General features: G+C 40.5%; 1 protein-coding gene across 1 annotated transcript in view; it reads right to left on the bottom strand.

The window, feature by feature from the left end:
- LOC137983185 (uncharacterized) overlaps positions 1-17,500 on the bottom strand; it is a 73,733-nt gene that overhangs the window by 42,836 nt on the left and 13,397 nt on the right. Inside the window, exons 5-11 of the mRNA XM_068830365.1 lie at positions 11,628-11,870; positions 8,761-9,039; positions 6,008-6,277; positions 5,618-5,878; positions 1,275-1,544; positions 511-756; positions 158-427 (exon numbers count right to left, since the gene is read on the bottom strand). Of these exons, the coding sequence (XP_068686466.1) occupies positions 158-427; positions 511-756; positions 1,275-1,544; positions 5,618-5,878; positions 6,008-6,277; positions 8,761-9,039; positions 11,628-11,870 (1,839 nt within the window). The remainder of the gene's footprint in view (positions 1-157; positions 428-510; positions 757-1,274; positions 1,545-5,617; positions 5,879-6,007; positions 6,278-8,760; positions 9,040-11,627; positions 11,871-17,500) is intronic.

Genomic DNA, 17,500 nt, shown 5'->3' with positions numbered 1-17,500 from the left:
AAATAAATAGAAACCTTTTTTTCCTCAAGCAAATTGAATACTTCGCCTTTCTTTAAGCTGTCCCCCAGTCCTCTCACATTAAGATAGCAGCCACTTAAAAGAACTAAGGTGTATATTGCGATGTGGTCAATCCAGTAAAGTTAGCTGTAAAACTCACCTTCAACCTCCAAAATGATATTGCTGCTTGATGCATTTCCTATGGAATTGCTAGCTTCACAGGAGTAGTTATGCTGCCCTTGGCTGTATAGTGTCTGGTTAAATACTCCCCTTTTTGCTCCAACCATGTTAATAAGGGCGATACCGTTTTTGTATAATTTAAAATGTTCTACTGCTGGATTGGAATCGCCAGCAGAACACATTAATATCACAGTTTTCCCTATGCAGACTTTTTGGCTTGAGGTGCTCAGAGAAACATTTTCAGGTTTATCTGCAATAAAGGAAAGGGTTAATGGATTACAAGCAATTTGCAACAAGTTCGCGAAATCATTTTATTCTTGAGCATTGACTCACATTGCACATCAATGTCAACTTTTCTGCTCTCGTTTCCACATGCATTGCTTGCTGAGCAATTGAATCCACGGATGTGTCTACCGATGTTTGTCAATTTCAATATGCTTCCTGTCTCTACAATGTAATTTGAGGCATTCACCCAGGAAACATTTGGTCTTGGAAATCCAGAAGAGATGCAATGCAGCGTCACATTGTCACCCTCGTTGACAACCATTGTGCGATTCATGACAATCACTGATGCAGGCACTTGAACAAAAAATGAACAAAGTTAATTGAGTGTCCATAACATTTCAGTTTCCCCTAGGCCATGTATGAAGTGCTGGCCTTGCCTGAAGAAACTCAACTTGTAAGAGACGTTCAAGGTAGCCCTGAAAGATATCAAGTCGAATAAACTCTGTCAAGTAATGTTATATGGAGGTTAAAGGTAGAGTATAAAGCTTACTCCAACGAAGTAAAACAGTCAAACAATGAACCTTGTGCACAACGTAACCCAGTAAAGTCTTTTTATAACTTTAAAGTCAAAACTAAAAGTATCGTTAAATAACATATCGACTTCACCGTATTTGCTTGCATTACCATTAAAACTCGTTCTGCGCCCCCACTCAGCAGACCACAAGGGACTTGTCTTTTCCGGACAATTTACTTCTTGAAGTATCTCTTCAAGCTGTCACCCAGTCCTCTCACATTAAGAGAACACACACTTAAAAGAACTATGGTGTATATTGTGAGGTGGCCAATTCAGTAAAGTTAGCTATACAACTCACCTTCAACCTCCAAAATGATATTGCTGCTTGATGTATTTCCTATGGAATTTCTAGCTTCACAGGAATAGTTATGTTGCCCTTGGCTGTCTAGTGTCTGGTTAAATATGCCTACGTTTGCTCTAACCATGTCAACAAGCTCGATACCGTATTTGTAAAGTTTAAAGTTGTCTACAGCTGGGTTAGAATCGCTAGCAGAACACATTAAGATCACCGTTTTCCCTATGCAGACGTTTAGGCTTGAAGTTGTCAGGGAAACATTTTCAGGTTTATCTGCGAAAGAGAAAGAAAATGTAAATATTTCAAAGATGGTCTTTACGATTTTATTGGTTTTCTTGAAAGGAGCTTGAAGCGGCGCAGTTCTTTGTTTTTCTGCCTTGGAGAAGACATTAACGTTAAAAGAATTCAACAACTCACAGCGAATATCTCAAGATTCGAATATTTCTTTCGAATCTCTCGAGCTTCATCAGCAATGTGAATAATCAGTCGAGATCACGTAACTTGGTTGTCACGTAGTCCCAGGCGAGAGTTATAAATGACTGGGCGATCCAGTCCCTTGTCTCCATTTAGGGAAGATTTCCTTTCTTTGATGGATTGGCCTCCTTAACGCGACGTTTGATGGTGCGATCTTCACACAACGCCACATTTTTTACCTCGTCTGTAAGGTCTTTCACATGGGTAACTTGCTACCGTAATGAGTTGAAGGGCTTGTGAAAACAGAGCCCCATGGGATTTAAAGTTCCGTTGTAACGTTTACTATGTTCCTTCATCAATGTAAGCCTACATTGATAGAGTGCTTACCTTTGCTAGAGCTGGCAAGGGGTTTGGTTTTCTTTTTCGGGATTCGGAAAATCTACTCGGGGTACCGGTTAGCATGGAGGGCGGATTTCACATGCTCCATCTCCTGCTTTTTGTCCTTGGCATTGGTTACCAGACTTTCAGCTCGGTGTACCAAGGTGCGCACCACAGATCGTTTCTGTTGAAGGTGGTGATTTGAGCAAAGTGTAAATATTTGTCTGTGTGGGGAATTTTTATGTTAATTGTTACTCTTGTCTTGCCATTTTCATCTAGATGAACGAAGTGTCCAAGAACGGTATCTTACCATCCCTCTCAGCCTCATACGTGAACTTGATGTTAGAGTCTAGGGAGTTTAGATGTCATATTCATGGAGCAGGAAAAAGGTGTCGTCTACATATCTGTACCAAAGAGATGGTGGGTTGCGGGCTGTGTGTGATGGTAGAAGTTCCCTCCGTTGGTGAAATATGTACTTGATAAGCATGGATTTGGGAGAGTGACACCAAATAGCTTGAAAATGAAAACGCCTTAGAAAGGAGTCAATGCAAGGAGGATAGTTACAAAAGTAAAACGACAATTGCTCAACGAACAATTCACCATCAACAAGTTGAAATCGGAAATCACTGAAATGCAAGGAAAAGTCCGCACGAAATTGGAGCCAGGGATGTGGGATGACGTGCGAAAATGTTTGAACGTGTGCGCGAAATCCAGCTTGAAAGATGTACAGAGCGAGAGCGAGAAAAGTAACATAAACGTTAGCTGATAACAACATGGTCACTTAATGAGTGGACACATCATAGACAAGAATAAATGGATAATTAACCTTACGGACTGACAACTCATCGAGAGTGAGACCTCAATCCTGCAGAAAGGTCTGAATTTTTGTGACTAGGAAATCCATTCCGATAAGCGAATTTATCGCTTCAACTGAGGAAGCATGCACCCAGATAAAAAATAAATCCATTGTGGACATCCTAAGAGGGAAGGTGAACAAGATCTTAAAAGGAGCAAAGCACCGAAGAGTATAACATCATCACAGAAACAAGGGTAGCTATTTCCAACTTATCTGGAGACGACTCAATCGTTATCTTACCAGCTGACAAAGTTAGATGCACAGTTCCACTCAACGAGATCGATTAGACAGATGAAATGGGCAGGTTACTGGGTGACGGTGACACGTATGAACTCCTAAACAAGGATCGAACCAACAACTTTAAGAAAAAATTAGTTACTTTACTCAGGGAAAGGAGAAGGGAAAACATGATAAGTCAACAATAATACAACCAACTCTACACGACCTTCCAGAACGTTACAAATTTTGCACGGTCTACCAAAGATACATAACAAGGATGTTTCCTTGAGGTATATTGTCTCAAGCATAGGAAGTGTTATGTACCACACCGCAATGTTCCTGGCACAGATGATCGGTCCGCTGGCCGGCAAAACGGAATATCAAAATCGTGGATTTCCTACAGAAGACCAGAGGCCTAGAAGTTCTACCCACTCTCAACGACTAGTGCCATATGAGGTCTCAGCTCTGTTCACTAGCATCCCGGTAGACAGGCAAAGCGTTAAATGTCGCCGAACGTAGAGAAGAGGAGAACACCACCTGGAGGGACAGCCGTGAGTCAAATTCAGATCATACTGGTCAAGCTTCTGGATCTATGCTTAACCAGTACATATTTCACCTACGGAGGGAGCCTCCACCAACAGAAACATGGAAGAGCGAAGCAGTTTCTCCGATCATAGCCAACATTTACATAGAGCATTTTGAGCAAAACGCATTTTCGAAAGCCCACAACCAACCATTCCTTTGGTACTGATATGTAGATGACATCTTTACCCTGCTCTGTGATTTCTCAGAACATGTCAACTCCCTGGATCCTGAGAAGAATTCTTGGACACTAGCGTTCATCTAGATGAAGATGGCAAGACCAGGGTAACAGTTTACAGAAAATCCACCCAAACAGACAAATATTTACACTTTGCTTCAAATCACCACCTTGAACAGAAACGATCTGTGATGCGCACCTCAGTGCACCGAGCTGAAAGTGCCTGCTAATGGGTACTCGGAGTGGATTTTCCGAATCCCGAAAAAGAAAACCAAACCCCTTTGCCAGGTCTAGAAAAGGTGAGCACTCTATCAATGTAGGCTTACCTTACGTGAAGGAATATCGGAAACGTTACAGCGGAACTTTAAATCCCATGGGGTTCCATTTTCACAAGCCCTTCAACTTATTACGGCAGCAAGTTACCCATGTGAAAGACCGTACAGACGAGCTGAAAAAATGTGACGTTGTTTACAACATCCACTGTGAACAGTCAGTGCCAGAAAAGCTACATTGGCGAGACTTCCAGAACGCTTTGTACGCGGGTTAAGGGACGCCAATCCCGTGAAATGTCTTCGGTTTTCGAGCAATGCCGGGCAACTAGACATAAGATCAACCCACACACCTTAAAGGTCCTCAGTATCCACTGAAGATCGCACTATCGAACGTCACGTTAAGGAGGCTATTTCCATCGAACAAATGAAACCTTCCTTGAATAGGTTCGGGGGACTGAACCCCCCGGTCATTTGTATCTCTCTTTTGGGACTACGTGAGAACCAAGTTTTTGTGATCTCGACTGATTATCCACATCGCTGATGAGTTCGAGCAGTTCTAACAAAATATTCGAACCTTGACATTTTCGCTCTGAGTTCTGGAATTCTTTCAACCTTTGTTTTATTGTTTAACGCTTTGTGTATATGTATGACTTTATGCCTAAATCTTGTAAGAGCATTTCCTTTTTAGCAGCCTGTTGGTTGATTATTGACGCGAAGGACAAGACGCGCAGGATCGGAGCACTGTGTTACTATTATATTTGAGATTCCAAGTAAACAGAAATCGCTTGTGAAACGAATTTGCATGGACAGCGAGGAACGGAAACTCCCTTGGCTTAATCAACATTCTTTGTGGTGCACAGCTTCGTAATTTTGTTTTTGCATCAAGATTTCTCGAGCTCATGTAGTTATCAGGGCGACAGGTGTCTGCCTGATTTTGCCACATAGATTCGCGGCTTTGCTCTTAGGAGTCATTAGCGAGAGGAATTGGCCTCTTTGAGGCTGCGTGGGAGACAGGGTCGACAGTCTTATTGAGTAGCATTGTGGAATAGTTTTGGGGCGAGCCACTTTTTATGAAGTTAGTTATACTCTTCAAAGGAAAGGGACTTTAGAATATTCTTGTGCGATAACAATTCACTTCGGGTTAAATCTTTATAACTTTCGTTGATAGTAAGTAAACGTCGTATGTGACCACGAACTCGCTGACCTTTTGATCAAATCTTTTCGTTTTCAGGACAATTTTGCGCCTTAGCAAGCGAGCCATTGTATTCAAATTGCCGTTATACGATACTCTGGTTGTTTAGAAAGTTCCGCTCCTGGTAAGTTTGCTTTCTTGCAAGCTCTTGGATATCTCATAGGCTGAACCTCTATCTAGTGGCTCTATCTTGTGTTAAAATTTCTCAAACGCTTCATTAATTAAGATCAAGAGTGAAGGAAGAGCGGTCCTTACACTGCACATCAATGGTTCTCACTGTAGATCGCTTTTTCCCACAAGTGTTATTTGAATAACAGACGTACTCTCCGGTTGCCTCTTTGTTAATGTTGGTGAAGTTTAACCAAAGACTTGATGTTATTAGCTCATCTGCATTTAATTTGGACCAAGTAACAGTCGGCTCAGGATAACCAGATGCATTGCAGCTTAAAGTCAGATTGCCACCTTGCGTAAGAGTCTCACCACCACGGATAACATGAACAGATATCTGTACTGGAACTAAAAAAATGGAATAAGAACGTCAAACACCAATAAAATAAACAAGGCCAACACATGCATATGCATGCAAAAAGAACAAACCCTTCAAAGCTGTTTTGGTTTGAAACAGTTGGTGGACTTTTTACCTACCATTAATAGTTAACCGAACATCAAAGCTTGTCACATTTCCCAAGGGATGCAAAGCTCTGCAGCTATACATATGGTTTCCTTTTTCCGATATGTTCTTAACCCATGTCCATTTGCTGCTTGTGGCCAGAATTTCTTGATTCTTCAAGAGTTGGTAGTTTTCTACGGGTGGGTTGGCTTCAGATGCCCCACAAGTGAAATTTACCAACAGAAAATCAGAACAGTTTTTGTTCTCTGTAGTGTTAGCAACCAAACTGACAGTAGTAGGATTGTCTGTAAAGAAAGACAACTAATGTAAGTTCAAACACATATACTTCCCTCGGCTTGATTAGTGCTTTCAGTAGCGCAAATACCAAAATGAAGCAAAACGATTTTGCAAAGTATGGGGAGTGTCACATGCTTTCAAGAAATTATGTGTCAATTACTCGCAAGTATCAATGCAGCAGCTAGTAAGTAAGATAAAGAAAGGACTGTCTAAAATGCAATAAATTTGTCCATTGGCTAGACACTATCGTTGATGCGTAGTCTGAATAATTATAATAATAGCTATATAATATAGTCTTGTCCCTCCACAAAAAACGACCACTATTATTTAGTTATTGGTTAGTACTGTTATATAAACAACACTAGCCTTTTTAACAAATTGTTCGCAAATTATTTGTATCAATTTGTTTAAAATCAGTCATTGTATCATAATGCAAATTTAAACTTCAAAACGTCTAACACATTGGCAGGCTCCACAAGTGTTACTTAAACAGTGCAGGGTAAACAAATTACCCGTCAGATTTGACCATACCTTTTCAAAGTAAAAGCCGAAATCACAGCATGGCTGAAATTTTGGTTCCACATTAAGAAGAACTGATGGGTACCAGAGATTTGTTGCTTCGCTTTCAACTGATTGGATTCAAAGTTTATTAGATGAACAAAAATGGAAGGTACAATTACAGAACTTGATGTTAAATCCAACACAAGCCAAAGGAATAAACTTATGTAGTCACAATAGCATTTTAACATCAAGTGTTAAAAGTTTCATTGTTCAGTACATATCTTAAGCCCCAATTTAAAATTCGTCATAGTGCAAATGTTGTTCAATATCTCGGTCTCCTGCTGTTATCAGCATTTCATGGTTACTTTGATTTGAATGAGCAGTATAAAATTCCAAGTTAGTAGATTTGAGGTTTCCTGCTTTTCTGAGATCCTGTTGAAGAACGCTATTAACATTTCCATATGTATTTTCTACTCTTACTTGAGCACCTCTCACGCTCTGTCTCTTATCCAAGACATGGGACAGCCGAAACTCAGACGAATTAATAGATGGTTTTCACTCACGTGACTTGACGGCCATTTTGGTGTACAAAACAATAGAAAATATTTCCACAGAATTTGCATAAAAAAAGAGTTCAGTCCCCAAGGGAGAAGATGTCTATTGTTCTAGTACACCAAAATGGCCGCTGTGACGTCACGTGAAAACCATCTATAGATCAGATGGTACAGTCCAATGGCTACTCGGGGATTCAAATCCGGCTTAAGCCTGGATTTTTTTACAGCCTTCTTTAGCGACTTTGTTGTATGGTTTTGGGAAAATGTAAGTTCCATCACCCATATGGGTCTCACGCCCCAATACTGTTTACATAACCAGAAGTGCCTAGTTAATAAGCGACCCTCAGCGACCCTAACAATCATTAGAGCAAGAGCACAACCATGCCTACGAGGGTTTTACTTTAAGAATAGATGCGTTTACCCAAACGTTGGCCTTATATTTCAAAAGAAATATCTATAGTAAAGGATATTGTCAAGTGCTACATTTATTCCCATGTAATCCACTTCAGCACTAGATGGGTTCTGGGATGTGTTACATGGGAATAAAGATAGCACCAAAAATTACTCCTTAATATAGACATCTTTGCGAAATGTAAGTGCTACATGACCAACGTTTGAATAAACGTTTCCCTTCTCGTTGCTTTCACATGTTCATTGCCGTGAAATTTTATTTCGAATACCACTGTCCCCGTCTGACCTTTTGACCTTACTCAGTCGGTAGAGTAATGGTGATCTAATCCGGAGGTCGTAAGTTCAGTTCCCACTCTGGTCTGAGATTTTCTCTGCACTTGCGTGGGCCATTTCCATTACTAGGGCTAACGCTTAAATGGACTGATTACATTGGAATATAGAAGGCACTTAAAATTACACCTTAATGCCGATATCTATTTTGACTCTGAGTATGCATGAATGAATGTTGGGGTTTGAACACTGAACTTAGAAAACTTGTTGTGTAATAATAATACTAATAATTAGAGTCAAGGTTTGGATTTCTGACTCCCCAGTTTAGGCCATCATAAATCATATGCAGCCCTAAAATCTATCATAATTAAAATTCAGTATCATGTATTCAGCACAACTCAATGCACTTTCTTGAGTCTCCACGAACTCACTTGTCAGAATTATACATAGACCTTATTCAAGAGTGACTATCACTCTTGGCAGTGATGCATGTTTATCATAGGTATGTAAAATATAGTTACAAAAAACATGAATCCTTGACTTGCAAGCACGTAACCGAAAATCTCTTGAGGCAGATAATAATACTATCATAAACCTTTTTGGTCATTGCTGCGGCTGTAATGGTGGTATAAAAAAAAGAGGCAGATAATTGATTTACTATTCTTGGTACTTACATAGTAGCAATGACGTAATATGCAAGTCAAGGATAGTACAATTATTGTAGATAAACAGTTAACGTACGGTTATATACTTACAGTACACTGTGATATTAGTTGTCTTTGCGGGTCCATCACCAAAGGTATTAAATGGAACGCACTTGTAGGTCACCAGCCTTACTCTGTTACCAACAGATGCTAAGTAAGTGCCATTGCTTTGTCCCCTTGCAATGTTTGTCAAACTTGATTGATCTCTGTACAATCTATATTTCGCAGGCGGGTTGGCGTCTGCGTGGCACAGGAGGTTGAAGGTTTCATTTAAGACAACTGTGTTCGTTGTCAAATTTGTTGACAAGTCTGTGTTTATGGGACGATAGACTACAAAAAATAAAAGTTAGTAGCCAGTACTTATCCCAAAAACATCTACCGGAGATATCATGGCAGCTATTTCCTACATTCTTCTCGGTAAAGCTTATCTCCCGCATATTTGTAACGAGAGAGACAACAAGAAGTTTCAAAAGGCGATAAAGACCTGCCTCTAGCTCTATTAAAGCGTACTAGCTTAGTTTAAGTGCGTCTTTTCAGTGGTTCATACACTCGAAACAACCCGGTCGATGAAGCAAGTCAAATATCGTTTAATCGAGGGCTAAAGAATACGGTTAAATTTGTAAACGTTCAAAAAGCTACTGCCTTGCGGTACAAAGAAACATTTGCTTTCAAACGGTAGCTCTCCTGGCAATGAAGACAAAAACAATGAAACAAGCTATAAAGGGTAGTAATACAAAGCTTGAAACATACCTAAACTGACTGAGAATGGTAAGGAGGAAGCATATGGGATTCAAATGAATGAATGAAGAAATGAATGCGAGCACTGAATTTCATTTCCAATAAAAAATCTCAGCATTTGGCACATATGCTCTAGATTCCTTGATTTCTCGTATTTGGGGATCCCCGTCCCCCAGTATACCCATGAAAAATTGTCGACTCTCGGTAGTTAGACGATTTCATCAAGAAAAGCCATACACTTCGATCACTTTCACTACGATCATTTTCCTTTAAAAGATGCAAATGTTTTGAACTTTTGAGTTGAAAAGGAGCAGACTTAAAAGTTTGCTCCTGTTTTGAATTCTTGCGACTCTCCCTTAAATCCAATAAAAGATAAAGATAAATGCAATTAATATTATATATTTACGTAACTTTACAGTTCCTCAGAAAACACTCCTTTCCAAGAATCATGTACTCTCCAGGCCCCAGTTGTTCAAACGATGGATAGCGCTATCCGCTGGATAAATCACTATCCACTGGATAACTCAATTGGTTTTGCTAGTGTTTATCCGCTGGATAGTGATTTATCCGGTGGATAGCGCTCTCCATCGTTTGAACAACTGGAGCCAGGAGCCCAATAAAAACTTAAGTCAAGCTATCCCGTCCAGGGTGCAACGTAGACGCACTGTGGCGATTTTCAATTTGCAGTAACGATAAAAGGCAATTAATTTTGCACTGAACAGGATTTAACTACTTAATACGGGAACCTGCAAAATATGAAGGGCAGATTAGCCAAGACTGATTGTGAATTTACTTGAAATTGATGTTAGAATAGGGACTTCACAACGATATCCAAAATTAAAACTTAGCCCATATAAATAACCAAATAAGCAGCATCGTTTAAAAGTACCAAATACGCTTCACAATTATTCAATTGTGGAGCGTGCTCACATTTTCCCATTGTGCACCCCGATGACCTCAATAAAGCAATGACGTGGCCCGTAGAAAATTAGGCAGGCAAACAGCACCTTTGTTTTTCTTTCACATAATGGTCGTGCTTTCACTACCGGTCTAAAGTTCGCTTAGCTAGTGACAACCAGAAATCGCGTAAAAACAGTTCCCTTTCTAACTCGCTTAAAGTTAGGCGAGTCGGCAAATTTCAGTGGAATTCTCATCAAATTTAAGCCACCAAAGCAGGTAGCTTAAGAGAATTGGCAATTACCTTCGGCCAATGAGGAGTCGCTTGCGGTTATTCAAACCGGAAATATATCAGGCGTGCTATTATTATTATTTTTTTTATGTTGTATTGGCAAGTGCTCTCTCCTTATTTAATCTTACCCGTGAAAACACACACCACTTTTAAGTCGCTCAGCGAAGTCTGTAAACAAACCACTTTCAGGAATGCTAAGTGAGACAACGGCTATAGTGAAAACACGGCCAACAGTAGGATTTTGTCTTTATCAGAAAATAAGTTCAGTTATACGCATGAATTCCCCAGTCAATTTTTGACCAGTCTAAAACGAGGGCGTTGAAGTGTAGAGAAATGCGTTTCCGAAAATAAACAACGCACCGAGGCATAGCGGAGGGAATTTCCCTTAAACATTTAAACTTCCGTCGTGAAAATATTGTGAAACAAGGAGCTAGTGGTTATGCCTTGACCAGCTCTTACGCTTCTTTCCTGCTCTTCGAAGTTCCCGCGTGCTTCAAATAGCCGACGCATTAACCAGTTGTTAATTATCGTCATTGCATTCCATGTAATCTGTTTGGTAAAGTGTATTCTGGGTTTACAAAGAAACATATTCATCAACAAATATATATTGGTGAACACATAATTCGGCAATTGCCAAATATTTTTAGAGTTCGTAATTCGAAGAATCACCGTAAAAGGAAGACAGTTTTGTGTTTTAGGAATGGCCAGACTAAGACTGTGTCAGACCTAACCTCTTTGTTAACTTGCAACAAAATTGCATATGCCACTGCCAAGTGATTTTTATCTCGAATTTATTGAACCATAACATTTAATTCTTTTAACTTGATAAACACGTCCGAGAACGTCCCTATATCGCAGTATTCTTGCTAGTGAAATGTCACTATTAACGCAAACATTCTGCAATATTTTTGTACACCAGTGCTTGATTATTAACTAAATACGAGGAAGCCAAACGTTCGAATTATTGTAACTTACAGTTGTGAGAACTTACACTGCACAGTAATGAAGACAACCGTAGCGTTCGAACTTCCAATTCTATTGTCAGCAGTGCATCTGTAACCTCCTTCATCTTGTTTCCCAGCAATAGTCATTGGCATGCTGACAATGCTGTTACCGGACAGCCTCGTCCACGTAATGCTTGGTTCCGGATTACCATCAGCTGTACAATTGAGTAGCACCACATCTCCCTCAGCAACAGTTTGATTCAAGGAAATAGATGTTATGTTTGGTGGGTCTGTCATAGTACGACAAAGAAAACAGAATAAAACATTGGCACAAAGATTGATTTCATCCCTAACTCTTTCACTCTGTCTAACAGGCAAATGTTAAACCTATTCTCAGATCAACAAATTTGCTGTTACGAAATAGGTAATAGGATCGAAGTAATGATAATAATAATAATAATAATAATAATAATAATAATAATGATACTAATAATAATAATAATAATAATAACATCTCACATCCTAAGAAAGGATTTCTTAGAACATCTCTCATCCTAAGAAAGGCTTTATCCATCAAATAGCCTTCTAACGGATCCTAACCCTAGGCTCAAGGATTTGGCCCAGTTATTATTGGACTCTTTCATAGCTTCAGATAAAAGAAATACATAATGATAGTAATAATAATAATCATCATCATCATTATCATCATCATCATCATCATCATCATCACATTTGGGACTTCCTTTGGGGCTTCAGCATATGGACAGACCATAACATCCAGGCTAGGAGGCCAGATTTAGTGCTTGTTGACAAAAGCAAGAAAAGCTGTCATATAATAGACGTGGCAATTCCAGAAGACAGTGGAGCAAAAGAAAAGGAGGCCGAGAAGGTTGAAAAGTATCAAAATCTGGCCAGAGAATTGAGTAGAATGTGGGAAGTGAAAACCGAAGTCGTACCAATTGTATCGGGGGCTTTAGGAACAGTGCCATTGCGATTGAAGGGCAACTTAAAAGGCATAGGAGTAGACACATCAATTACCTTAATCCAGAAGTCTGCATTGCTGGGATCAGCGAGGATACTAAGAAGAGTATTGGAAATGTAAAGGACAGGAAAAAGAAACATTTTGGTGTTCCTTGGCAACTTGTTGTTGCGTGACACCACAATTTTACCAGCTGTTAAAAACTTAAGCTGAGTAGTATGACTATGAAATAATAATAATAATAATAATAATACGCTCAATTACATGTTACAATCGAGCGTCACTCCAGAGTGGATGAACAAAGGAAGAACTCTCTTGTGTGTGGAAGACCCCTCACGAGGCAATGCGGCAGAACACTTCAGACAATTACCTGCCTCCCACTCACGTGGAAGCTTTTGAGCGGAATACTGTCAGAGAAAATCTATGACAATCTGAAAGACAACCAGCTGTTTCCCGAGGAACAAAAAGGATGTAAGAAGGGCTCACGGGGCACTTAAGTCCAACTTCTGATTGAGAAAATGGTGCTAAGAAACAGCAAGAGAAGAAAGACCAACTTGGCTATGGCATGGATTGATTATGGCAAAGCTTACGACATGGTCCCCCACCCATGGATAGTTGAGAGTTTATCATCAGTGGGTTTTGCACCAAATATTCAAGAATTGATGAGGAATAGCATACACAAGTGGAGAATATGCCTGACAGCTGGGCGTGGTACGCTTGGAGAGGTCAGGATAAGGAGAGGAATCTTACAAGGTGACTCTTTGTCCCCTTTAATCTTTGTGATCAGTTTGATTCCTTTAACTTTGCTTCTGCGCGAAATCTAAGGGGCGCTACCGACTAGAAAGAGACTCTAGGTCACTCAACCATTTGCAATTCAAGGAAGACTTAAGGTTGTATGGGATAGACGAGCGCGAACTGGACTCTCTTGTGAATACAGTTCCTTTCTTCAATACCGATACTGGTATGGAATTCGGCCTTAAAATGTGTAGAGTTATGGAAATGAAGCGAGGGAAGGTTATGGAATTTGTAGGGATGGATCTTGCAGATGGAGAGAGAATGAAAACTGTCTTGGAAGATGGTTAGAAATACTTGGGGGTTCTCGAGATGGATGGTGTTTTGAATGACGAAATGAAGGTCAAGCTTAAAGGAGAGTATATTAGGAGAAGGAAAATGTGTTGAAGTCCAAACTGAGTTTTAAGAGCACATGGGATGGCTATGAACACTTGGACAGTATCAGTCATGTGCTACGGGGCTGGAATAATCAACTGGACCAAAGGTGAACTGGAAAAGTTAGATAGAACAACGAGAAAACTACGGACAGTGGAATGTTTCATCCTTGCAGTAATGTAGATCGTCTTCTGCCCAGGGAAAATGGTGGACGAGGATTTATTGGGGTGGAGGAGTGTGTGAGAGCAGAGGAAAGGGGACTCGCGTACTACGATCGATGAGACAAGTACTGAGGCGCTGTTGATAGCAGTGAGGAACGAAGAAGGACTGAACAATGTTAGTGAGGCTCCTGAGGCATTCAGAGAGCAGAAGAAGATTGAAATATTAAACGAATAGAGAGGTAAAGTTCAGCATGGCCAAATTTTAAGGCAAACAGAGGATGTTGGGGATAAGCAGGAGCTCATTTAAGAGGAGCCTCTATCTCCCATACTTGGCCTCCGAGTCAACCCTTTCCCGAGTAGATTTATTTATAGAACACCTTCCTTGGGAGATTCAGCACGCTCACTGTTGTAAAAGCCAATCAAAACAGAGCTGTCTCATCGTCAAGGGAATTATGATACTTTTCGCGGGAAAAACCTGTCCCTAAAAATAATTTTACTCGGGAAAGGGTTGACTCAAGGAATTAGAGGAGATGGAGGCTCCTCTTAATGAGCTCCTGGGATAAGTCATCCTTGGACTGGCTGCGGAAAGGAGAACTCAAGAAAGAAACAGAGGGGCTGATAACAGCTGCACATGATCAAGCACTGAGAACGAATTTGATTAAGGCTGCCTTTGTGCAGAATGTGTGGGGAAAAACCCGAGTCTACAAGCCATATTTTTGTAATGTAGCAACCTTGCACAAACAGAATATAAACGCCGCCATGATAACGAGGCCAGAATAATCCACTGGGAACTTTTGAAGGAGAATGATCTGCCCCACGCGAGTAAATTGTATGAACACGTCCGAGAGAGAGTTGTGGAGTCTCGTGAGGGAAAGCTGTTGTGGGACTTTACCATCCAAACTGACCACGTCACTGAGCATCGTCGGCCTGACATAGTGTTTTTGGATAAGCAGCAAGGACAGTGCCATACAATGGACATAGCGGTACCCGGGGATGCTCACATCGAGGAATAAGAAAAGGAAAAGGTGGAAAAGTAACAGGATTTAAGAAGAGAAGTTGCCCGGTTATGGCGTGTAAATGTGATTGTAACGCACGTAGTGGATGGGGCGTTGTGTATGGTGACGAAGAACTTACAAAGGAGTCCTCAGCAAATAGGAGTGGCTGTAAGAACGGATTTTCTGCAGAAAGCGGCATTGCTTGGAATCGCAAGAATTTTGCGGAAATTTCTTGAGGCCTGAGACTACAGGTACTAGCTTGCTCTCAATTGAATAATGACCAGTGAACCTCAAAGCTGAGAAATTTGAACAATAATAACAATAACATGGGCATGGGGCAGAACAAGCCTAGCTTTAGACACTCCCGCCTTCCAGAGTCCGGGGGTAGCACCTTTGGCAAGTGTTAGCAACAGCTTAGCCACCCCTGTTAAGGTTACAAAACAGGGCTGATAGCGCTCTTTAGCCTTGGTAGGAGTCCTGCCTAGGGGTGGCATCATGGCCAAAGAGCCAATTTTTCTATATACGTGGTGATAAGTATGCCTAATAGAGGTAGACGTAACGGTGAAATGAGACTTAAGTTAGTGGTTCCTCGCCCGACAGGGTAGCTGGGGTACACCAGCCAGTATCCGGTCGCCATCCTGCGTCTGCTTTGCAAGGGAGCAGAATGCTTAAAGAAAGGATGAGATGGTTATTTGCGGAGAACAAACTTCTAATGGAACATTATTTCAGAGCATACCTGAGAAGAGAGGTTATCGACGAAAACAGAAAGCACGGGTAGAAAAGGGAAGCTTTAAAGTGACTTAACAGAGGCTTGCAGACCAGGCTCGGTATATCCTGAAGAATGGTTGGTTTACCGCGGTTGAATTGGAGGATATTAAAAGGTAGGTGACAGATGATGCTGCAAGCGTGGTGTTTGAGGATGATTCATCTTCTACTGTTGTTGAGAGGGAGGTATCAATCAAAATGCAAGGGAGCTGGAACCAGAAAAGAGGTCATGATGGACTGGAACAAAGGGAAGGGTGTACAGAAGCGCCTGGACAACTGACTACGGATCAATTGCTGAATGAGGGAATTTTTTCTTCCTATCGTTGTAACGTCTGTCATTGTATTATTCTTCTTGAGCTAATAAAAGATTATTATTATTACTATTATTATTATTATTATTATTATTATTATTTAGTAGTAAAAGTAGTAGTAGTAGCAGTAGTAGTAGTAGTAATAGCGTAGCTCCGCGCGCGCCGAACGCGCGCTCGCGGAGCCCCATTGCTAAGAAAATTTGGTAACCCATCGATGTGAGAAAATTTGGTTTTATAGCCATGACGTCATGAACGTCTGTACGTACGTCCGTCCGTCCGCCCCTTCATGTATGCCAATGTGACAAGTACGTAACCATATCACGGGCTCAAGTTTAGAGCTCATCGAGGAGGCAATACTCCAGTTTACACTATAGCTAGTTTACAGCATTCATCTTTCATATTAAACATCAATGTTATGGTCAATTGACATCTTGCAAAACAAGGTATCCGCTGACCAGTATCACATGACCATATCGCGGGCTCAAATTAGACCTCACCGAGGTCAGCTGTTTTTTTTTTCAAGTTGACCGCTGACCCGGGACTGGTTGTTGATTGGATCACAGGCTCAAGCCAGGTCAGACACTCACACTCACACCTGAACGAGGCTTAATTTTTCGCACTCTTTCAGTGGCTCGACGAGGCTACAAAGCCATGCTACGTCAGCAAAGCTCTTGACAGTCTATACTTTTCGTGTTCAGGTACGGTTTCGGAAAAATATTTTTCTTGCATTTTTCGCTGGTTTCAATCCAGGTTTAACATAATATAGCTGTAGTTATTCAAGTCAAGCATTGGAGGGATATAAACTTAAAGCTGAGTGTTTATTTTTAATTTGTTTAGGGCTGCTTTTTGCTCTGAATTGCAGTTTTTGGTATGCCTTAAGATTTTAAACTTCGAATCTACTAAGGTTGCAAGATGCCTGGACGGCCTACGTCAGAAGAACAGAAACAAAAGAAGAGAGAAAGAGAACGAGAACGACAAAACGGCACACCAGTAATAGCTTAAAGTTGGTGGAAGAAGTTACTCCACAAATTCTTTCCTTGGACACTAAACCATTTGTTATTTCTACGGATGAGTTATTTCAAGTGGATGCATATTTCTAAAAAGTGGTTTAGTCGTTTTTTCCTTTGTTCAGGAATGAAACTCGAATTTTTATTGTTAATTGGAATTAAATAACAATCATCTGTACTCAGTCTTTTTGGACAGAAATAATCGATCTGTTGCTGGTTTGTTTGGCCTTATTAAAATGCGAGCGAACAAAAAGTTTTTTTAATCCACTTGCCCAACTGTTTTTCGATGTGCCTCGACAGTGACAAGATATTTTTTTCTTTTAAAACTCATTCGGTTCAAAAAAAAATTATTGCCAAACTGGTGAAATACAAAGTAAGTTTCACTCGAAATTACCGATGTCGCACTCATCGCTTCCTGATTCTTACGATATCGATTTTTAGCGTAAAATTTACCGTGGAATTCACTAGTTAGGCAATGAATTTTCGATAGAAGAAAGCAAAGAAAATTATTTAATTATTAAAGCAGCAACCGGAA

The sequence above is a fragment of the Montipora foliosa genome, chromosome 13 (genome assembly GCF_036669935.1).
Source record: "Montipora foliosa isolate CH-2021 chromosome 13, ASM3666993v2, whole genome shotgun sequence".
Classification (NCBI taxonomy): domain Eukaryota; kingdom Metazoa; phylum Cnidaria; class Anthozoa; order Scleractinia; family Acroporidae; genus Montipora; species Montipora foliosa.
This window is presented reverse-complemented; position numbering and strand designations above follow the sequence as displayed.